This window comes from Tenrec ecaudatus, chromosome 17 (assembly GCF_050624435.1).
Source record: "Tenrec ecaudatus isolate mTenEca1 chromosome 17, mTenEca1.hap1, whole genome shotgun sequence".
NCBI classification, from domain to species: domain Eukaryota; kingdom Metazoa; phylum Chordata; class Mammalia; order Afrosoricida; family Tenrecidae; genus Tenrec; species Tenrec ecaudatus.
In genome coordinates this window covers 6928927-6952474 of record NC_134546.1, presented here as the reverse complement: position 1 = coordinate 6952474, position 23548 = coordinate 6928927, and the positions used below count along the sequence as shown (strand labels likewise).

Genomic DNA, 23548 nt, shown 5'->3' with positions numbered 1-23548 from the left:
ACCGGGGGGGGGGGGGAGAAGCAGGACGCACGTCTTGCTTCCCCCCTCCCTCTCGCCCCCGCCGCCCCTTTCTTCTCTCCCGACCACGCTGCCGCTGCAGCGCTCGCTGCGGCCACTGGTGAGCCCGCGGCCCCAGCGCCCCCTCCCCTCTGCCCGCCCCTCCCTGGAGGGCCGCGTCTGGCGTCTGCCGAGCCCCCCGCCCCGCACCTCCCCCGCCCCGCACTGGCCATTGGCTTGTCCTGGTCTCTTTTTCATGTCCAGCCCCTGATGTGTGTCCATTGGTGTGAGCTTCCCCTTCCCTCCTCCCCTTCTTTCCTGCTCGCCCTGCCCATGTTTTGTGTGTCTCTGTCCATCCAGACTCCTGACGTTCAAGTTCGCAGGGACGTCACGTCCGCACTTGAACTTGCAGCTCAGGGGGGCTTTTGCCATTTTTTTCATCTCTCTCTCTCTCTCTCCCTCTATCTCTCCTCTCTCTCTCTCTTTTTTTTTTTTTTGCTTAAAAAAAAAAAAGCCATGACGGCTCTCCCACAATTCATCTTCCCTGCGCCATCTTTGTATTATTTCTAATTTATTTTGGATGTCAAAAGGCACTGATGAAGATATTTTCTCTGGAGTCTCCTTCTTTCTAACCCGGCTCTCCCGATGTGAACCGAGCCGTCGTCCGCCCGCTGCCGCCGCCGCCGCCCGCCCGCCCCGCAGCCCACCATGTCTCGCCGCAAGCAAGGCAAACCCCAGCACTTAAGCAAACGGGAATTCTCGCGTAAGTAACCCAATAATAGTAATAATAATTATTAATAATCACGAGAGCGCGCAGGAAGAGCGGCAAGAGCGAGGGGGAGAAAGGGGTGTGTGCATGCATTTTTTATTTTCTCCAGAAAAACCTCCGAGAGTCGGGGTAAAGAGATGAAAGCGGGGGGGGGGTGCAGAAAAAGAAAACCTCATTCCTTCTCGCACCTTAGCCGGGTGTGTGTGTGTGTGTGTGTGTGCGTGCGCGCACTTTGGGGTTAGCATTCACCTTTTAATTTTATTTAATTAAAAAATGTAGACTCCTCCTCTTACCTCCTTTCCTCTGCTTTATTTCGCTTTTCGAAGAGGAATGCATTGATTGATTTTACCCCCCAGTTTTGCAAAATAATGAACAATGATTAGGGTGCGAACAAGTAGCTGGCAAACCTGGGGGAGGGAATTGAAGAGGGAAAGAGCGTTGCTTCCACTCACCGTAGGAAAATGGGGTGTGTGTGTGTGTGTATATGGGGGGGTGGGGGTGGGGGAAGAGTCCAAGCCTAAAAAACAATTCCCTGGGAGAAGAGAGGTAAGACTGGCCCTCGGACGCCGGCGCGCTCGCGGTCAAGTGTGTATCGGAGGGAAGTAGTCTTCCCCACAATAGTGGGAAAGTGGGACTGTGGGAGGGGGACCCCGAACGCTCCGGAGTCGGCTGGGTCGGGAAAGCGCCGCGGCGGCCGCGAGAGCCGGGGAGCAGGGGAGAGCTGGAGACGCGGCCGGCGCTGCCGCCTTTTGTTCCGGCCTGAGGTGGGTGTTTGTCCCGCTGCCTTTTGTGCCGGCTCCTCGCGCTTGCCCTCCCGCGCCGCCGCCGCCGCCGAAGGGCAGGGGCCGGGGCCTGGGGAGGAGGCGGCCGGGGGCGCGCGGGAGAGGGAGGGAGGGCTCTGGGGCTGCCGCCTGGATCGCCGCTGCCCTCCCCTCCCCTCCCGGCCAAACCTCCTAGGCTGCGAGGAGAAACGAGCAAATACTAAAAAAAAAAAAAAAATTCAACAAGGCAAGAGGACCTAACATTTTTTTGCCCCCAAAGGCAGAAGCCAAACGTTCCAAGCCAGCCTTTCACAGCGACGCTCTTTCCTTCTTGATTCCCGTGCCACCAGCCCCCCCAGCCCCCCCCAAAATCTCACTATCTCTAAACCAGAAAAAAAATTACCACCAGGCCCCCCCCCCTCCCCAAACCCCTTCGGTTGCAAACTTAGAGCGCCGGCGGCACGGAGAGGGAGCGAGGAACTCCCTCCTCTTACTATTTTTTGGAAGATTTTCAAAAAAAGTGGAAGTGGATTTTGATTGGGAAAAATCTCGTGTCTGAATGTTTACAAGCACCGCGTGTGCGGGAGCCTCCTGCCAACAAATAGACGGGACCGAGCGCTGCGCCGCGGCCGCCGAGCGGGCGGCCTTGCTGGCCTAGCCGTGCCCGCGTCCCGCCCGGGATCGCCCACCCGGAGCCCCGCGCTCGCCCGCCGGGTACGGCGGCTGGCCACCCGGAGACTCCGCGCCAGCCGGGCCCCGCTCCCAGCACAATGCCTACACCTCCTCCCGGCCGCCGCGGCTGCGAAACCGGCTGGGGAGAACTGGGCTTCGCAAAGCGCTTTTCTTTTCGCGGGGCCACTGAAGAGCGCGTTTCTGCTGCGTCCTGCCCGGTGCTCGCTGAGGGCTCTTGTCCACTGCTCCGGGCGGCGCGGAGGAGGTGGAGGTCCCCACGTGCTTTTCCCGATCCTTACCGTCTGGCCAGCGGCGCCAGAGCCCGCTCAGGCCCAGGTTGGGGTTGGGGTGGGGGCGGGCTAGGGAGAAGTGCGTCTTTGGGTGTGCGTGGGGCGCTCTACTCTGGAACCTTACCCTTGGCCTCTTGCCCTCTTACTGGGCCTGACTCGGTCTGGGGCCCGGGAGTCCATGTAAGGGGTGGGCTTCCCGGAAAGGAGAGTAGTGGGTACTTTTGCAAAGTTTGGCTGCAAGTAAAAGAAAGGTAAAAGAGGCCCCCGTTGGCCGCCCCCCGCCCCATTCATATCTTAATTTACATTTTTGATACCATTTTTAAAGGGCCACTTATACCCGCTTCTGTATTTTTTTTAATGGGGTGGGAACGCGCCCAGGGAATTGCATTTTTCACTGGGCCCTGAAACTTGTCATCCACTTCGGAAGCTCCCCCGCTCTACCCCTCCTCCCCAGCCCAGGCACGTTGCGGGGCCCTCCCTCTCCCCACCTCCGCGCATCCCTCCCTCGCCTCTCTCCCCCGCCCCCTACTCCCCCAGCTGCGCCGGATGCGGAGCAGACGCGGCGCGGCGGTGTGAAGTTACAGCCCGGCCAGGTACGGGCGGGAAGGAAGGGCAGAGTGCGCAGGACTTGGGAAAGCCGGGCTCTTCTTTGGAAGGATGCATTGGGGCTCAAAGGACTGACTGGGGCTTGCGGTCCGGGCTGCTCGGCCGCCCGCGGGGCCCAGCTCGGGACCCTGCAGGCGGGGAGGCTTAGTTTTCCTCCGCTCTGGTCCCCGGAGCGGGCGCCCGGTTCTGGGGCCAGCTGGGTGGGGGCGGGGGTCGCTCCTTTTCTCCATTTCTCGGTGCGCCGAGGGGGCGGGGGCCATCTCAGCCCTCAGGAACCCCCCCCTCCTCCTGTTGGGCTGAGTGAGCCTTTCGGTCGCTAGGAGGCAGAACAAGATCAAGAAAGCTCAGCGAACTTGAACCTGTACCAGAGCCTCCCCCACCCCCTACTCGGCGTGTCTGTGGTCTGGAGAGGGACGCGCTTGGCGAACGTGGGGGTGGGGGGCACGGACGGTTAGGCAGAATTCCCTTTCTCCCCCATCACCCCTTATGTCTTTGTTCTTCATTTTGACTTTAAAAATGCTGCTGGCCAGAGCTCCAGAGAGGTACCCTGGCTAGTGACCAACGCTCTGCCCGCCCCCGCCCGCCCTGGCAAGCTCCGGAGAGACTAGCGCACGCCGGGCGCCCAGCGGGGTGCGGGCTACGCTCCCTCTCCGGGCGGGCGTCTTCGGTGGGGAGGAAAGGGGGGTGTGCACCCCCCGGCTTCAAGGCAAAGCCAGAGGGCGGGATGCGGCAAGTTTGCACTTGGTCCCCAGGTTCACTGCTTCCAGCCGCTCTCCCCGCGCCGTCCCAGAGCCCGGCGGCCGGGGGAGGCTCGCCCCGCGGGCCCCGCAGCCCGAGCGCCCGCCCCTCCCCTGCCCTCCCCCGCCGCCTTCGCCTCGGAGCCCCAAATCACAACAATAGTAATAGTCATCATCAGCGTGATGCTGGCCAGCGGCGTCACTAATAATGAATAACTGCTGCCGCCGCGGCCGGCCGCGCGCAGACCGGGGCCCGGGACGACGGGGTGGGGGTGGGCGGTCTGGCGGGCATCCCCCCCCCCTAAGGAAAAAGTGTGCGTGAGCGTGCGGGCACCGAGCGAATTTCGGGACCTGCGGGCGGGCGGGCGTTAATTCCGAGACGGCCTCCGGTTATTCACGAGCCGAGTTCTCCAAACCGCACTCGCCTTTGCACCAACTGGCGGCTCCGGGAGCCGGCGGCCGGGCTGGCGGGGCGCGGGGCGCGGAGCGCGGCCGAGGCGGGGCCCTTGGCTGCCCGCCGGCCTCCCGGCCCGCGCCCCGCGGCCGCCGCCGCCGCACGTGCTCGCAGGGACCCTGCGCGGCCGGAACCTGCAGCCCGCGCGCCGCTCGCTTTGTGCCCCTCGGCCGCAGCGCCAACTTCACTTTCTGCACAGCCCGCCCTCGCCGGGCCCCCGCCCCGGGCCAGCCGCGCCTGTCGTCGCTTTTGTTTCTTTCGCGTCTCCACTGCGAAAGCCCGGCATTTCAGTCCCCGCTTTGCGTCCTTACCCTGTTACAGACAATCAAAGGAAGGACTTGGGAAGCAAACTTGGAGACGGAGCTCCCCGTCCCCTCCCCTCCCCCTCCCCCAGCAGCACCGGCTTCCCTCGCTCCTTTCCTACATTTCTCCTAAGGCTTTCACAAGGGGAAAAAAAACACCCCAAAATATGCAAGTGCGGAAAGAGGCAAGATCTCAGTCTGGCGCTGGGGCATTGAGGCATTTCAGTCTTCCTTGCTGTTTGAACGCAGAAGCATTTTATTTCCTATTTTTCTCCCCTTGTAGGGAGAATTCGCGACTAATTATGATTATTGGCCCCCTCCCTTCCACTTCAGGCCAGGATACCCCGGTTTGTAGCAGGAGCGACGGCCTGTAGCTTTGATTCCGAGGCATTGTGGGGGTGAAGGAGAATGGAATTGAGGGAGGGGGTAAAATGGCTGAGGCTAGGAATGTTTTAGGATAAGAGGAATTTGCATTAAAATACAGAGAAATTATCAGCCGCACCCCGAAAGGAAATGATGATTGCCTCTGAGAGATGTCAGTGTGAATCAGTAGGGGCCACACGAAAACAATTGTATTTTCATATTTTCTTTGTGCTCCACTTCGGGTGATTTTAAATAATAATAGAGGAGCGCGAATAACAAACACATATTGGTGTTCGGCTGAACATCACTAGCCAAATGTTTTGCAGAAACCCGGTGTTATACGTATTTCAAACATTAGGATATAATTCTTGTTAATTAGCAATAATTTACGTTAAGAGCATAGAAAATGTTGAGGTTACAGGTTTTATATCTGTACATTTGATCATCTTGTTATTTTCAAGAACTTTGCCTCCTATAAAATTAATTAGGTGAAATGTGGAGGTGTAATCAGCAGCCTCTGAATTACCACTTCATTTCCTGGTTTTGATTGTAAATCAGTTCAGTCGCTACGTTCAGAAGACTTTAACCAAGTCTGATTTTGTGCCGCATTACCTTTTAACTATTTGATACCTAGGAGAATATTTCCTTTTGCCCCCAAATGCTATCTCCATTTTCAGGGACATACCAAGCTTTAAAACATACCAGGGGATTAAAAAAATAAATCAACACTGAATTTTTTTTGGGGGGGAGAGGGTTGTTTTTGGTTTTGTTTTTTTCAAAGACTCCAGGCCCTCCTAATTTTAATGAAATAAAATGTCTTTCCTGAGTCTGTATTTCCTCTGTAAACCTCAGAGCTTGGAGTTAATGCTGAACAACCACCCCCCCCCCCCATCAAAAAAAAAAAAGCTACATTTGTCAATCCAATATGCACTGGAACTCATGAATTCAAATAGCTGGGATCTTGGAGAAGGACTTCTCCATTCAACTTCTCATTTGGTTAAAATGAAAGCAAATGTAGGAGAAAACTGATCTGAGAGGCACAATGCAAAAGCATTTGCATTTGTCACCTTTTATTTGAAAAGTATGCATGGGAATTCTTTTGTCTTTTGGTCAGTGTGTTGGGCCAAGAAAAGGACTGACTTACCTTGCTGGCTTTATTAGTGGGGATCTAACCTTCATCGTCCTGTGCTGACCTTATGTTGAATTAGGAGGAGTACCAGAGGCTAGAAATTATGACATGCCCTACTTGGGCACAGGTACAACTCTGCAGGGCTCTCTCAGGATTATTTCACCCTGTACATCTGGGAGTCACTCCAGATCTTCCCCCTCAATACTCAGCCTGAGTAGGGTTGAAATAAATTTAACCTGAGTTCACTGGATTTTTGCACTTTATCAAAATCTGTTCCAATATTCTACACTCAAATTAAAATCTATTTTTTGATTCTCTGTGGCTTTAAGTTCATTAAATGTAAAATTGGCAGCTAGCTAAAGAAGGTCAGGCTGATTAACTGTTTAAGACTTGTACGTTTTTTTTTTTCTGCTTCAGTTTTATTCACTGGAAGCACTTTTGGATGTGTTTTGTATTTTGTGATTAATTTTTTTTTTTTTTGGCGGGGGGACAGTCAACATTAGGTTTCACAGGCTACTATCATTTCTCCTCTGGAAGCTTAGGAAATGATAGAAGCAGTTCAAATAGATGCCTGAAGTATTTTGATGCAAAGTAAAAAAAAAAAAAAAGGCAGGAAAGAAAGACATAGCTACCTTGTTCTACCCTCCGCCGCCGGTGACTGTGTGTGCAGAAATAGCCCCATAATGAAGCGAGCGCTTTGGAGCTCATTCAGAAAATTAGTCAACTTTGACAACATTAGGCGAAGTATTTCAAGTCTGAAGAAAGGACTTCTCAGCCTTGTTCTGAAATGTGCCGTTTGCTTGACCGTACTGATTTTTATGTGACGGGGGCCACCAGGTGCAAACATGTTTGTAATATTTCAGGCATTCCATGCTTCAGAATGGGGGAAAAATGACTAATTGGCTTATTTTCCTAAGTACTCAAAAAGGGATCCCATTTAGCTAATGTGTCTGAGAAGAATTGCCAGTGAGCTTGGTATTTCTTTGATTTTGTGGTTCTGCTGAGAGCGGGATCAGGAAGGTTTGGGGCGGTGTGGATCATGCTGCGTGGTGATTGCTGAGATGTGTTTCGCAGGTGAATGCGGTCGTCTTCTTACTACCGTGGTTAGAGGTGTCGTCCACGTTCTGTGCGGCGAAGTGGCTTTCTAATGTATGGTGCAATGCCCCTGTCTATTTAGGAGTACATACATTCGCACACGAGGGGGGGTGTGGTGTGGGGGGTGTGTGTTTCTCGGCAGTTCTTTCATTCGCTGCCAGAATAGACAGTCTGCAGAGAAGCAGCAGCAAATGCACTTTCAGCCCTTATTTTTTTATATGACCAGTTGTTTTGGATAGTTCCCATGCAAGCTTTCGGTATGCTCCTGTATTGGCTATTTCATAATCACACACACCACCCTCCCCCCAGCTTGCAAAACCAGGCGCATTAATTGTGTGCGTGTGAGTGTGTTCTCCCTGCTAGAGTTGCTCAAGTCAGTTTTAGTTGTGGACGTTGCCTTGTTTTCATTTTAAGTGTAAGGTGATCTGCCTCACAGATAAATCCCCTTTCTCGTTGAGAACCTCCACAGCCACATTTCAGGGTGCTAACGCCTTCTGGGGTCCAGTGGTGGGTCCTAGGGACACCTGATGATGTAATGGGGATGAGGAGAAGGGGTTGAGGACGCATCTCCCAACTTCCCCACCCCCCTCCCATGGTGCTCCTCTTAGCCCTCTGGTAATTGTACTTTTGTCTCTCCAACCACAGCCGAACCTCTTGAAGCCATTCTTACAGATGATGAAGCAGACCACGGCCCGTTGGGAGCTCCGGAAGGGGACCACGACCTCCTCACCTGTGGCCAGTGCCAGATGAACTTCCCTTTGGGGGACATTCTTGTTTTTATCGAGCACAAACGGAAGCAGTGCAACGGCAGCCTCTGCTTCGAAAAAGCTGTGGATAAGCCACCTTCCCCTTCGCCACTCGAGATGAAAAAAGCATCCAATCCTGTGGAGGTTGGCATCCAGGTCACGCCAGAGGATGACGATTGTTTATCAACGTCATCCAGAGGAATTTGCCCCAAACAGGAACACATAGCAGGTAAATGAGAAGCGAGCAGAAAAGCTGTTTGCATGCTTTCTTTTCATTTTCAGAGGTACTGTCGCCAAGCCCCGAGGAGTGGGGCAGGGCCTTCTGTCTTTCTCCCTGTGACGGTCCCTGACAGCCCTGCAATGTTAAAATCATCATTCCCATTGCTACGTTCGGCACACAGAAAAATAAATATTTTCCACCTCACTGAGTCAGATGTAGGCCGAGTAGGTACACACACCTGACACCCTCCCTCTGGATCTGCTGATTCGGGATCTCTTTTATCTCGTCCTCTTTGCTCATTTCTAAGTGTTGTTGAGCCTTCTGTACCAAGGCCACTTTCCCATGCCCATTTCCATGCCAAGTGGCCCAGGGGCCACCTAGGCATCCACACTTTGACTTGTCTGACTCAGAAGGCCTGGGTGGTCTCCGGCGGGGTGTACTAGCTCGCCAGGTTTCCCGGGAGCTGGGGGTGCTGGTGGGTGGTGGTGGTAGTGTGGATGGGGTGGAAAGAGTTAACGGTGCTGCGGGGCTAGTAGTCTTGGATCCATATTGGCTGTCAGCCCGCGTGGGGCTGTAATTAAACACAGCCCTGTGGTGGGATGACACCGTGACCTTGACTTTAAGATGCCATTTTCGACTGGCCAGGCCAGAGTAGAGAGGGCAGTTGCTGAAGCGCACAGACATGCTTACTCGAAAAGTTTAAGGGCATGTTGGAAATTTCAAAAGGTTGGTTTGACAGCCACGGCTGCTCCCTGCAGCCTGCCTCCTCAGCTAAATGATAAATGCTTCTCGGTGCTCTCTCTTGTCTCTGATGTGGTTTTGACAGATGTATCTTGATTTTGTTTGTGGTTTACACAACCGCATGTCACCCTTACAAATGGCCAGTCCAGGCTGCGACCGCTGCTGCTAGACACAGGGCAGAAATCCTCCCGGACAAACACGTACATCTCGTCAATGGCTGTCCCCTGTCTCATCGGGTGAGCAGGGAGAGGTAGCTTGGGTGTCTGGGTTTCCCAGCCCCTCGGGAAGGTTAGCAGAGAGACCTCAATTCCCTCCTGTGAGGGAGAAACAGCAGCAGTGGATAGCTGACCCAAAAACATCGCTTTTAATGCAGCTACCTGACGCAACACGGTGGATGAAGTGAATGTCGATGTGTAGCGACAGAAATGGCATGCCTGCCATTGGGTGCCTCTCTGCACCCCCATCTCCCCCAAGACAGGAGACCATGGGCTTTAGGGAGGTGGTGACTAATCAATTGATAATGTTGGAACTTGTTTCTCGACCTAGTTTGGCCACCAAGTTGAACCATATAGGTCAGTGGTCCTGAGGGGATTAAATGTCATATTCTCTCTCCTCTTCCCCTCTGGAATTGATCATTAAAATCAAACGTGGCACTTTTCCCCCATTCTTTTCTTTTGAATGCTTCCTGTAACAGCGTGCAGATACTTTTCGTTTAGTCTAAGGAGACATCTGCTCCCAGGGAAGCGGCCTTTCCTAAGTGTTTTTCTGGAATCTACCACATTTAGCTTCCGTGACACCGAGGTGAAGATCCTCCACCTCCGTCCCCCCCGCCTCTACCCCCCCTCCCAATTCCCAAGCACCCTCCACGTAGGATATGGCAGTGACCGTTTCCCTGTGCTGCCTATGACCAGAAGGAATAGGGACAGAGGTGTGAGGCATGATTAATGAAGCAAGAGCAAACGGAAGGGGATTTGTAGTCTTCGGAGATCCAAAGCCCTGCTAAATCACCAAATATGGAGTAACGCTCGCGTGATGTAACATCATATTTACATATCGAGCCGCTCGTTTAAAAGACAAAACACAGCGTCTGTCAAGCAAGAATTAAAACCACATTTCTTGCTCGGGTCCCAAATAGATTATTCAGTCTCAGATAGGCAGCTCAGACATTCTGTGCCTCTGCACTTGGAGGTGGAGGTGTGCAGGATTGGGGCGGAGGGAGCCCCGTTTTGAAGGCTTCCCCATATTACAATTGTGTAGGGCGAGAAAACAAGAGAGATTTGTTAATGCCGCAGTCCTCAGAAAGGGGGAGCGCTTTTATTTTTGTTTTTTGAAGAGTTGGTGGAAAGAAAAGGAGAGCAATTTAAATGTGGATTTCATGGGCCCCATAGGAAACAGATTTACTGAGGAAAAGCAACCCAGGGTGCCTCAGATACTCGGTCGGTGGGTCGGGTCCACGCGTGCCGGGACCCAGGTGTGGAAAACCTCTCCGGCCCAGCTGTGTTCCTCAGGTGCCATCCCTGTTCCGGCCCCAGGGTGGGCTGGGCAGAAAGCCTGGTCGATCCCAAAGCGGAAGTCAGTGAGAGTAACACAAGTCCAACTCACAGGAATGCAGTCAGCGTTTTCTAGAGTGTGGTCCCGGTGCTACCGTGGCCTGCCTTCAGGTGCCCCTGAAGCAAAGTCCTGGGCAAAAAAGGACGGCGTCCTCCCTCCCAACCGTTTATCTGAGACGAGTCCCCAACGTTCCAGATCTGCTCTTCCTCTTTCTGCCGAGCAAGCTGACAATCACAGCCGTCATTCAGCAGCTTCTTGAATCGAGTCACTGGCCAGAAAGGAGAGGCAGCGCCCTGGTCTGAGGAAAGAGCTACCGATGAGCCCGGGGAAGAGGCTGGCAATCCCATGAAGGGTGGTTATTTGAGGGAGCTAGCTGGGTAGGAAGGCTTCACTCAAGGGATGGAGGTTGGGTCCGAGTTCCCGGTGTGATGCGTGCCATTTTATAGGCAGGAAGCAGGAAAGGAACACTGACAGCTAGTCTTCCGAAGATAAATAAAGCTGGGCTTCGGGGCCTTCCGAGAGGAGAGCGCGGTGGAGCTCTTCCAATCTGCAGCAGGGTGGCGTGCACGGTGACTGGACACCGGCCTCTCCAGGGGAGCATGTATTCGGGGAGGAGGCTTTTTTACCTAGCGGCTAGATAGGCGTTGGCTCCTCCCACACTTCACACGTGCCACATATCCTCTACACACGTCTACACCGATCAGGTCACTTTCTTCCTGTGTGCTCCTTTTATTCAAAATCTCGTGTGACGGTGACCCACGATGACTGTTGGAACGATGTCTGGTTTCTCTGGGAACTAGCAGGATCGAGTGTGCAGTGTCCAATTTTCACCATCAGATAGCAGCAGCGTGGAACTGGCAGCCCTGCCTTTCAGTAGGGTTTTGTTTTGTTTTTCCAGTCTTGCAGTTTATGAGGGGGAGACACTCATCCAGGAAGGCATGCCTGTGTGAAAGGGCCGCTGACTGGTGGAAAAGGCCGGGAGACACGGTCCCACCCTGTCAGGACGGGAGCTTTTGGCTTCGTGCACAGAGACATCTTTGAACTGGGGCTAGGCAATCGTAAGGGTAGCTTTTTTGAGAGAAAGGGGAGAAAATATGATTAAAGCTTACTAAAACGTAGCACGAGGTACTGCTGCCGATCCCTATCATTTTCTCCCACTAGAACCAGACATGTGGATATTTATATCAGGATGTGTGAAATTATTTTCCCAAGACAGTCATGCAGCTTCTATCAGGATGATGACATAGCAGGCAGGCCCTCTAAATGCAGGGGGAGACGGCGGGTGGTGGGTGGGTTCATAAAGAGGGTGGTGGTGGGGAACTGGGACTAAAGGACAGCTGAGTTTTTTTTCCAATGAACTTTTTGAAGCCCCCTTGGACTCACTTAAAAATCAATCAATCAATCGATCAGGAACGAGATCAGTGTGTTACTTAAAGGTGAATCAAGTAAAATATGCTTTTCCAAATGTAGACTGACAACTTGGCCTTTTCTTTTTGTACCCATTGAAATGCGTTCTTGGCTCAGGCTCAGAGGAGCCTGAATTTGTGTACAGTGTCCTTGTAAATGAAACGATAAATTGCAGTATCCCTGTTATGACTACTTAGTTGTCATTTCTCGTTATTTGCGCGATTCTGGAGAAAAGCTCCTGACCTCCGTGAAGTAGATTTTTAGTGTGGCCGGTAACACAGAAACCACAACACCCAAGTGGAGCTTGTGTTCACCTTCAGAATCCAGAGAATAGCGCCTATTGTTCCCCAGTGAGTAACTCAGGCGCTCCGAGAGACCCCTATCCGTGTTTGTGGGGCCACCACCCAGAGACCCATGCTCACGAGAATGGGGGTCCAAGATACACGCTGTATTTGTAAATAAGACAGAGAGAGGTTGTGAACTGGCAGCTTGGGTGTTTTGTCGAAGTACAATGTCAGAGAGGCTCTTTCTAAGACAAATTGTAAATAGAACTGTCACAGAAGTGTCTTACAATTGTTGGCACTGTCAGAGGACTTTTGAAAGCTTAATTAAACACAGTGGCCCGCACGGTTGCTAAATTTACTTCGAAAGCCAGAAGAGGGAAGGAAAGAAAGAAAGAAAAAAAAAAACAACCCAAAATCCTTAAAGGTAGACGATCCCCAAGATCCCAAAGTTCCTCAGACATCAGCCAGTCTTGCGGTGGTGACACAGAAAGGATGCATTGTGCATGTTTCTAGTCGTCTTTGATAAATAATAGTTTTGAGAATAGGTCCACGTGATATGAAGATCATCCTGTGTGTGATGTGGAGATTGTGTTAGTTTTTCTGTCTCCTGCTGTTACAGACAGTTAATGTAAAAATGGCCTTTTATTGCAAACACAAATATGTATTCACTTCAAGAACAGGAGCAGAGCAGGCCAGCGGATTCCTCCCATTCTCTGTGTGTAATCTTTGAAGGTCTTTTAGAAACAAAACAAAACACAAACAACAACCAGTGCAGTCATTTCTCAGCTCGCCCTGGTCCTTGTGGTCTTGCAAGTTGTGCCTTTGACTTTAAAGCAGCTAAAGGCACTCTGCACCCCTTCCTCCTGTTGAAGGTGTCCTGTGAGTGCAGAGTCAGCTGCCCAGGGGCTGGAAGATGCCACTGGGTCCTTTGGCCTTTGCTGGGCCTCTCTCCGGACAGAGGACTGGCCTCGGGTTGGACGCATATGAACGGCCCGTTTTGGAGTCCCGGGGCCACTGGGGGAGGATGAGATTGGGGGTGCACCACGCATGTGTGATCCTTGGGAAGCAGTTTCCAGATGCTTGCTGGGAGGGCTACCTCAAGGGGAGCGAGGGAATGGTGCACACTTGTCATTGAGAAAGAAAGTTCCTTTGGTGGGGGAAAGAATAAACGGAACTCAAAAGGGGGTCCCCAGCTAGGGAGATGCTCTGAGATTGCGTCACTCGCTGTTAATTTAATCTACTCTGGCTGGTCTGTTCACACCCTTTATTACACAAAGAAAGCATTTGACAAAATTTACCCCAAGCCCAAGTCTGTTTTTACAGACAGTAGTACCAGCTTTGTGCAACAAACAGCACTCAGCATCAAGCTAGACCCAGCCTGGCGCCTTGCCACTTTTTTAGCATGAGATTTAATCACTAAGGATCTTTAGTGCCTTTCTGCTTGTTCAGATTTCATTTGGGTCATGACTATATGTCAGCAGTGTTATTACACGGATGAAAAAAGAGAAAAGATCTCTAACTTGGTGCCCACTTTTCACAGTATGTAAAACCCAGCAGGTCTTTTACATATATATTTTTTATGTGTCGATTTGGAGGACATTAATAAAGTTCATAAAATATGTTCAGACTATATAATTTAATGGATAATGACTAGTCATCTGCATTGTAATGCAAATAGAAAATGGGGCCTCTGTGCTCCATCCTCCGGTGCCTCCTCCTGCCCAGGTGCACCAGCATCCTTAAGCAGCGTCTCTCCTTTGCTTCCGGGGTCCAGAGAACTGGCCAATATCAGTCCATTTACCTTTGCGATTTGGAGTTTTTACAACAGTGACCTAATTAATTTGCGCACAAGCCAGATTATGCCTCCTCGAGTCGTTTTCTGTCACAAACTTAGTTTCCAGGAAATGTAACCTGAAGAATCAGAATTGTTTAGCTCTCCACATGTGCTCCCAGAGACCAAAGGCAGATTTAAAATAATAATAATTAAAAAAAAAAAAGGCCCGGCGTTTATGAAAGCCGGTATGCTTGATGCCAAACTCAATTTGAAGCCAGTAAACATCAGGCTGCTTTTCTAATCAGTTTTTGACTGTAACGTATTCCATATTGGGTTCACTGGAAACTTCTCTCCGCCTTTTACTGGCCAACGGCACTCCCTATGCATTTTAAAAACATTTCAGCAGAGGCTTTTGCTGTTCTTAGCAGGGTTAGTAACTTGGGGTCTGCTTCTGAGCTCATTTGTCATTCTGCGGTGGCATTGAGTTAGGTTGGCAAGGGAAGGATTTGAGGCAGGGGGGTGGTGAGGTCACTTCTGATCCCAGCAGGGAATAGGTGAGCTTCATTTGCCTTTACAATAGACGCACAGCGACTGCACCTTAGAGGGGCTCTCAGGTGCGGCTCACATGGGCGCATGTAAATGCCCTGTCAGGTGTGGAGCAGGAATATTAATGCTCCTTCCACCACCGCGCCATAATAAAGCTGTACACAGCACGCTTAACATGCAGCCGGCCTGGGGAATTGTCTAAAACTTCGAGGGCCCCGTGTGCGAGGCAGCGATGTAAAAGTGCTTGGTCTGCCATCGTTCCCAGGCGTGTGCTCCTTTGATCTGGGACAAAATGAAGCCATCAGCCTGCCCGCCTTCCAAACAAGAGTTGTCTCCCCAACTCTGCCACCTCCCAATTCACCGCCCGATTTCTCTCTCTCTCTCTCTCTTGGCATGCGCTGGTATGGAGAAATGCGACATAATTTGTTTCATATGGTTAATTACAGGAGCTTGAATATTTAAAATTTTAAATAGCCACAGTTCCACTTAAACGTATGTGATTTGAACAAAGGGAGTGCCTTGTAAATATTTGTGGTGATTTGCAACACCCCAACACACACGCGCGCGCACACACACACACACACACACACACTCCTTTCTCACACACACTGACACTGGCATTCAGTTTAAACCCAGTGCTGATTTTTAAAGGACATCTGTACCTTCTTCATTTGTACTTCCTTATCAACTAGCTCCTCAACTGGAAACTCCATTAAAATATTTTATCACTGTATTTGGTGAACCCACTGGAGCTTGAGGTTTTAAAGAGGATTTTTAGACTGCGTTCACTTAACAGAATCAACAGCTGTCACAACCAGTTGTGGTGAATCCACCAAACATACAAAGAAAAATACACATGTTTCCTGAAACAAAACACTTGGAGAAAGGAGCTGCCAAGAACTGGTGAATGAGAAGTTTGTAGACAGGGGACCCGAAGTGTTTCATCTCTCGCTTCTCCCTGGAGACGAGTCTGATGCAATGCTGCTGGAAGGTTTACCTGGACAGGTTGCTCTGAGGCCACACGCCGTGCACCATGGACGCGTGCACCTGAACTCGGCCCGGCCTCGGCTGGCTCCCTCTGCCGCCCTCCTCTCTCCCTCCTTGTCTCTTTAGGTAGGTAGCACAGCAGGTCCTTAGTGTGCCAGGTAACACATTCTAGCCACCTCAAGGTGAGAGGCTCTGGTTTAAGCATCCTGTAAACGTGGTAAGGCGTGTGGCACACTCCTCTCCAGGTAGGGCTGGCAGCCTGTTATTCAGAACCTCCTCTTGCCTGGCCGCCAGGGAATTCCCAGTGGGAACCTGGAGCAGGTACGTTGATGAAGGGGATACCTGGGGACCTTTGGTCACTCACAATGAGTTTGTTTGTGTCCTCAGGGTTGTTAGCACTGGCTTTGAACAATTATACCAACCATTTGATCTGAGTTTTAGATAGAGGCATACCCAGAGAGGGGAACGCTCCCCTGGAAAAGAGGAGAATGGCGTTATTGTGAGACCCAGTGTTTTTGTTGCTAGTGCTGCTGCGGTGTGAGGCTTTTTATTTATTTATTTACTTACTTATTTTCCCCAGAAGAACACAGGTGCTATTCTGCGCCGCCCACCCCCCACCCCCACTTCCTTCTTAGGTTCTTTCTGAACTTTGTAGAAAACATAAGGAAGCCTCCCTCCTGCCGAAGCATCAGGGCATTTAAATGCATCAGTTGTTCATTTTTTTGATGTGTAATGATGCATGGAAAAGAAAAGGCCTGAAAAAAAATCACATCTGTTAATTTTTAGAGGAATAGGGTGTGGCGTTTGGATTCTTACCTTAGTTGGAGCACCAAACATTATATGCCACGTCTGAATTGAAAAGAGAATTTTTTTTAACGATTTTAACTAGGGAGTTCCTTTGGGGGAGGGGTCAGGGGGAGTCTGAAGCCTTCTCCTTCACCAGGGGTACCATGATATATTTACACGTAGGGGGCAGCCCACAGTGAACCACTTAGGGCTGTGCACACACACACACACACTGATTCTATGAGTTCACAGTTAACACATTGCATTAACCACTGTTGGATCCGAAATCTCACGTTATCTCGCTCTTGTCCCATGCCACCCTGTGATGACTCCACCCCCCCCAAGTATTCCTTTATGTTTGAAAGTGAACAATGGCCACTGAAGAATGATTTAAAGGCTGCGGAACAAAAAAAATTTAAATAAGAAATCGCAACCTTCTCGTGCTATGTTTTTGTTAAGGGGGAAAAATCAATAAGGAAAAATTTAATTCTGATAAAGATACTCTTGGATCTTTGAAAACAACGGCTGTCCTTTTAACTCAAACATTGGAGCAACTTCAAAGACTGTATTTCTTCTGATCTCGGAGCTGTGTGACTGGTAGCAAGAAAGGGAAAAAAAACCGTATTCTACATACAAGTGGATTGCTTAACAAGTCAGCACAGACACGTACTTGTTTGTACAATAGAGATAAAAAATCAGGTATAAAAATAATTCAGCTGCTGACAGCAGGCATTGTCGGGCCTGTCTTTTGTGCCTGCCCCAGCTTTGGGCTTCTCTCCTTTCCTATCTACTTGGGGCAGTCTGCTGCCTGCAGATTCCCGACCAGAAGTTAATTGCTACATCGTAAGCATATAGGTATTGTGCTTGCCGAGCAAGAGCGCAGGCCTTCCTCGGCGCTACCTGATGCCATTGCTGCGAGGCCAGCAGGGGTTGACAGGCAAACCGCTCTCCTAGGGTTCCTAAGACTGGAAGACAGTTAGGGCAAAAGGTGGTCTCCCAGTCCCATTCGGCCCTGGTTCTAAACTTCCGTTTTTAATCTTCTGATTTACCCTGTCACACCCCATCTCAGCCCACCTTGAACTCCACCCGTGTCGAGGAGCAGTAGTGTCAGGCAGAATTGGCCAGGGCTGCGGACTTGGGGCTCCCCCGGATGGCAGTGGAGGCGGGCGGCTATGTCCCAGCAGTGCCTCCTGGCCTTTCCAACCAACCCTGCAATGTGGCCTGCTTCCCAGCAGGGTCGGGGAGAGAGACCCGAGGCTGTCTCCCTTCTCTCTTCTCTTTGCGGCTTCCTGGGCACACCTCCATTTCAGGTAAGAGCCACTCAAGGGTGACAGCCTGAGATTGGGAGTGGGGGAGTAGGGAAGCTACTGGAATGTTCTCAGGGGGCGTTCACACGCAGCCACCAGAGCTGAAAAACCCTCTGGGCCCGGCAGCTGAGCAGGAAGCCTGGCACGTGGTCCTGTCGACGCTGTTCTGCCCAGTCCCACTGGCACACTAGCTGGGGTAGGACGTGCGTCCGTCCACATGTGTGCTCTTAGCCCCATGCTAGGGGCTTGGGACCCAGGAAGAAGGGGGGAGGAGTTGACTGGGAAGTCTGGCACGGCATTAAAAACAGGAACAAAAACACTTTAGGAGGTTAGTAGGATATGAGTTAGGCTTCGAGGAAGAGGGGGGCACAGTGGAGGATCCAAATGCCCATGCTATTCTGGGTACGTTTACTAACTGGGATGGGGGGGTAGCACGGGTGGGGGACAATGCCACTTTCTGGGTGTCCACTGATGCCTGCCTGACCCCACGCCTCCTGGGTTAATTGCCCACCAGTGCAGGAGAGGGAGAAGAAGACAGAAACACCAGGGCTTGCCCCCTCAGGAGCCAACCACATCTTGCTCCTCTGCCAGTCTCCTTCCCCTTTGGAAGCCGAAACTTCTAACATTCCTGCCACTCGATGGCTGATGAACAAGACTGATTTTTTATCCTGTTGTGGATGTTTACACAGGAGACGAAACTTCACGGGGAAAAGGCTTTTTGGGGAGGGGGGTGGGAAGCGTGTTAATCTGTTCCGTCGGAGGACGGCACAGCCTTGCCTACAAGCAACTCTGGGCTGTTTTTGATAAATTACCGTGTTTAGAGATAGGTTTGGCTCTTGAGGGCTTTGCTTTATGAACAAAGTCCGTAACGATGTTTGCAGCCTCTGTCTGTCGCTGAGCCCCCTTTGGCTTGTCTAGGAGCTCCGTGTTTAGTTTCGGCTCAGTCTGGGAGATAGAACAATTTTGCATTTAAAAAAATGAGGAAATCATAGGAAGAAAAACCCTTTGCTTTTTGGATGAATCTTACTGATAATTTGCTAAAGCTCATTTGAATTTTAAGCACTTCTTTAATCTTCAAAGGCTAAATTGCTTTATGAATATGCATGGTGTGGGCAGACTTCAGTTCATTACCTAGTTGTAAATTCTAATGACCATTAGGTCCTTCCAGTAATTGCGAATTGTTTTGCATTTTTGATTGGCCTATTAACATGTACATTCGGTGCACATCAGGCTGGCCTGTCAGCCTGCTGAAGGAGAAAAAAAAGGTGAAAATTGTTTATAGCACCAAGATTCTTAGATTTTCCAATCTTGCAAAATTGATGATGTAAAAAAATTAAAGCAGTGTTTTTTCTTCTCAAGATTGAAAGTTCACCAAGAGATTTGACATATTTAATTTGCATGATGACTTTGCACTCCTTCATTAATGCAATTTGCATATGAAGCTGTTGTTAATCACTTTTGATCATGTTTTGTGTATTAGCTGCCTCAGTGGCTCTCCTCCTCGGATGCCCCAGCAGAAAGGAGCGAAATGGTGCATCTCCTCGCCAAGTTTCCTTTAGTGAATTGAGGCATTGGAAGCCTAACCTTGAGTAATTACACATGTTTTATCCGTTTTCTTTTAATGTTAAGTACAGTTTGTGGAAGTGTTGGCTGGAAATTGTTCTCGTTTGGGGGAGAAGACGATGCACTGGTAGTGTCTGCCTGGGGCACATCCAGACGTGGGCAGGAATATGAGACTGTCTCTCGCCTGGCCCTGTTGCCCTGCGTAAGCGCCTGGGTAGTTTCATTGTTGGCAGTCTGCTGGCGGGGAGTGGGGAGGGGGGACACTCAAATATTCCATTGTATGAAGACATCAGGCTCCTCACCGGGGCAAAGAAGGCTACAGAGCCACAAACTTTTCTAACGACGACTTGGGTTTCCCTTGAAAAAAAAAAAAAAGAAAGAAATGTGACTAGCTCCCAGACGTGTGTTATGGGCAGGAGTTAGCAGAGGACGCTTGTGTCTGTCATGCCCAGGCTCTGTCTGTCCTATAGTCATAGTAAACTCTGGCCTCTGGGCTCTCAGGCCCCTCCTTCAAGGTCCCCAAGGACCCCCGGCGACAGAAGCAAGGTGCCAGCTCACTCGTGATGCTTGAGAGCCTGTGATTTGGGCGTTCGCCTGGGCTGTGGCCCTGCCCCTGCCCTGTACGACTGATGCTCGCCTCTGGTTTGCGAGTTTATCACTGGTTAACAAGCTGAACCAGAGCAGAGAGACTGATATTCTGATGAAAAGGAATGCTTAATGAGAGAAAATAAATTGTGGTGGAAAATGAACAGTGTGTAAGGAACGTCGCTGCAACTTTAACTCTGAGGGTCCCTGGCACGGCCCTGCCGTGACTTCCAGCCGTACCCTGCTAAAAGCATGCTTCAGTTCAAAGTTGTTAATATTCAGCTGGGAAACAGTATCCAGAACACAAATAAATTATTAAGTGCATGAACTTTTTAGGCAGTAAGATGAACTGATGGGGTCCATCTGTGAGATCCAGGGGCTTTTTATTTGTGTGTGTGCTGAGCGGTTCTGCCCTCTCCGACTTCACAGCCTTTGGGCTCCGGCCAACTGCATGCATAATTGATTCCACACGCACTATCATTTTCTTGATGTAATTGCTTTACTAAGATATGAAATCTAATGGATAATCTGCTATTTGAAAATGGGCACACACAAAAAATCGTCCAGACTTTATATTATTGGGGACTTGGGGGTGGGGTGTATTCAAATGACCTGGTATTAAAAAACAGCCAGACCAAAAAAAAAAAGGACAAACTAACTGAGACACCGTGCTTCCTGAGTGTAGGCTGTGGACGAGAAGGTCTTGGAGGCATATGGGAGGCAGTGTGTAAATCTCTGTCTGTCTCATCTCACTTTCCTTCATTCCTTCTGTCTCTCTGCCCGCGCCCCCCCCCCCAACTTTACAAGAAAGGGATCCTAACAAGGTAAAAAGTAAACAGTTTAGTCATCCCAAGCCGTATTATTCAGTCTATCCAGGAGTTTTGCCATGTCGGTTTATTTAACTTCCAGGAATGTAAACAGTGACACAGCCTCAGAAGCAGCAAGAAAGATTACAGTATTAGTGTTAAAGAACTGTGGGCAGGCGAGTCGCTGTGCTTTAGGCTGAGAGATCATAGCCGACTGGGAACTTCTGCTTATATGGAGTACAAATTTCATTCTAATAGATTGGCATGATCTAGTGGGCCCGGAGTAGATTGTTATTTAATGGGGGAAACGGTATAAATGCCAAGCACGCAAATAATTCTCCAGGAAGTAAAACAAAAAGGATTAGAATTTCTTAAATCACCATTAAATTTTGTTGGTGGGACAATCTCATTAGCCACTCAAAGATCATGGTGTGGCATTGCCGGAGTCCCAGGGAAAACGCGCTTTGGAGAGACTGGAAGGGCATCGAAACATTGTTTTAATCCAAACCAGTTCATGCTTTAAACCTACCTTTAAAAAAAACAAACAAACCCCAAACTAGGGCTGTTTTTTCAAAGTACTTACAGGGAGTCTGTGGTGGGGGCGGGGGGGCGGGCGGCTATAAAGGGAACCCATCTCAGCTGTGGCGAACTGGTTTTCAAGTAAAGTCATAGTAATGAACAACACATGATCCGAAATTTGATCAGCAAACATAGACTTATGCCAAGGAATTTTCTTTCCTTTTTCCCTCTCCCCCCCTCCCCACCCCCACCTCTTTTCTTGTTCTGTCATTCACACACCAAGGTTCTGTAAATCAGTAAACCAGGCGGAGGGTAACTATTGTAAGGTGTGTGTGTGTGTGTGGGGGGAGCCAAATCGAAGACACAGAACAGCCCAGTTAAGCTGTCTTTTTGAAGAAGCATTAGCACCACCAACAACCAAAAAAACCTTTTTGTTGTATGTTGCAAAACTGGAAATGACAGAATAGTCTTGGGTTGGGGGGGGGCGACACCTTCTGATGCTCAAAACTTCAAACTATTAATAGACCACCAGCGAGAAAGGCTGTCTTTGTGCCTTGAAATGCAAAATGAGGGAAATAATTAGCAGAGGAACAAAATTCTCAAAAATTGAAGAACTTCTGTGATTACTCGGGGTACAGTGAAAAGAAAATGCAAATTTCTTCCTGATCTTAATTAGATTCGATTGTGCGGAGGGTGTGCTGGGTTTGGGGGGAGGGGAGGGGGCAGGGCAGACTGGGGGTGAAGGGAAAGGTTGGGGAGCCAGGACAGAGGGGCTTGGCAGTGTGATGGGGACAAAGGCAGCCGCCAGCCTGGAGTGGGACCCTGGTGCCTTGGGTGACGGAGAGGGTGATGGTGTGGGGATCCGGAGCTGGGGGTGGGGATGGGGGTGGGGTGGGGGGTACGATTTCCTGTGTCCCTCAGGGGCTGAGTGGACACTGAGCTGGCTTCAGGAGGGGAAGCGGCCTGTGGGTAACTGCTTTCCTGCCGACATGGACAAGCTGTGGAATGCATTATGCGACTTATGCCTAGACACCCCACCAACCCCCCACACTGCCCTCGCCGCCGCACGCACCCCTTCCCAACACCCCTCGTGCTTATTGGTGGTGCTGGTTGGTCTGAGTTTTGCCAAATCGGGTGAAGCAAGTTTCCCTGGCTGGAAGGTCCCCTTGCGTGAAACAATAAAGAGCCCTAGCCAAGGCAATGGCTTATGAATCTATTTTCGTTCCATTAATACTACGTATGATGTATTTTATTAATTTTTTAAAGGAGGGGCTTTGTTCTTATTTGACCATTTGTAGTTATAATTAATACATTCTGTACTGGTTGTTAAAAAATAAATAAACGTGAGCTTGCATTTAATGGCAAGTTCGGATAAAATTCACGGATATGATTTTTAAGAGAGAGAGAGGGGTGGGGGGAATACAACGCGCTTAAAATATTCTTACAGGGAGCCCAGGAAGGGACAGGCCCAATATCTCCTGCGTCCAGCGGGACCTGCCTCTGGTGCACGGGGAGGGGGTGTGCCAGGGAGCGTGGGGGCAGGAGGAGGGGAGCCCACAGAACGATGCCTTTCTTTAATTTCTGAGGTTGCCAGGAGGGGCTTAAGCAGAGTGGTCAAGTCATCTGCTCCGGAGAAGGTGGGAAAGAAAAGAGGTTACTGGCGTTGGGGGAGGAAGCACAAAGGGGAAATTGTACCTCGGGAGCATCGCTCTCCGCAGCCCAGCACAGCCAGACTGGTTTAGCAGACAGCATGATAGATCGCTTTGTCAGGGTCCCAGGGTGTGCCCTGAACTTGAAGCACTTTGTTTATCTTGAATAGAAAAGGGAAAAGCGCAGACATAATCGATGGCTAGTTTTTAGGAGCTCCAAAGAGGTGGGACAGAGAGGGCCCGGGAGGGGCAGGGGCGGTGGGGGAGGGGCGGCCCTGTTGTGGCTGTCCATTAACAGATGAACTTGGCCCAGAGCCAGGCTGTAGATGAGAGTGTGTCAGGGCCCCAGTGCAGCCAAGTCTTTTCAATGTTTTTTTTTCCCCTTTCTTTCTTTAAAAAAAAAAATACCTGCTGACTGTACATCAAATGCTCCCAGGTTTTTTGGCAAAAGGCAAGGACAACCACAAAAAGCACCCAGCTCAGTCCCACCCCCCACCCCCACTCTGAACCAGTCGAGGCCCGTCTCTGGGCTACACACACGGGTTCTGACATCCTTCTTGGCTTACCGTTGGGGGAAAGAAAAAGTTGTGATAACGCCAGTTAACCCGAGGGGCTGGGATCGGAAGGGTTCGGGGGTGCTCAGGGGGCCTGTGTGTGTGAAGGTGTGTGCAGGAGTGTTGGGGGTGGGTGGGCGGAGAGGGGTGTGTGTGGCTGGGTGGGCTGGGCGAACGGGCAGGTAGGAAAGTGCTAGAAACGAGTTTTTGTCCTCTCATTTTCTGTTGTTTTAAATAAGAACTTCAAAGTTAAACGCCTTGGAAAGGACCCTGACTCTTATCTGTTGGTGGTCAAGAAAGATAACACCCAGGAAAGCACCAGGGCCTGGCGGGAGGCAGAGGAAAGCA

General features: G+C 50.5%; 1 protein-coding gene across 10 annotated transcripts in view; it reads left to right on the top strand.

The window, feature by feature from the left end:
* Positions 1-572: 572 nt before the first annotated feature.
* Positions 573-23548, top strand: part of BCL11A (BCL11 transcription factor A) — a 101035-nt gene continuing 78059 nt past the window's right edge. For 8 of the 10 annotated variants that reach the window (XM_075535428.1, XM_075535424.1, XM_075535423.1 and 5 more), the window contains exons 1-2: positions 573-760; positions 7821-8150. In XM_075535428.1, the coding sequence (XP_075391543.1) occupies positions 706-760; positions 7821-8150 (385 nt within the window). In that variant the 5' untranslated portion in view covers positions 573-705. Of the gene's footprint in view, positions 761-7820; positions 8151-23548 lie in introns of those variants that run through there. The other 2 variants (XM_075535421.1, XM_075535425.1) reach the window with 2 other exon arrangements.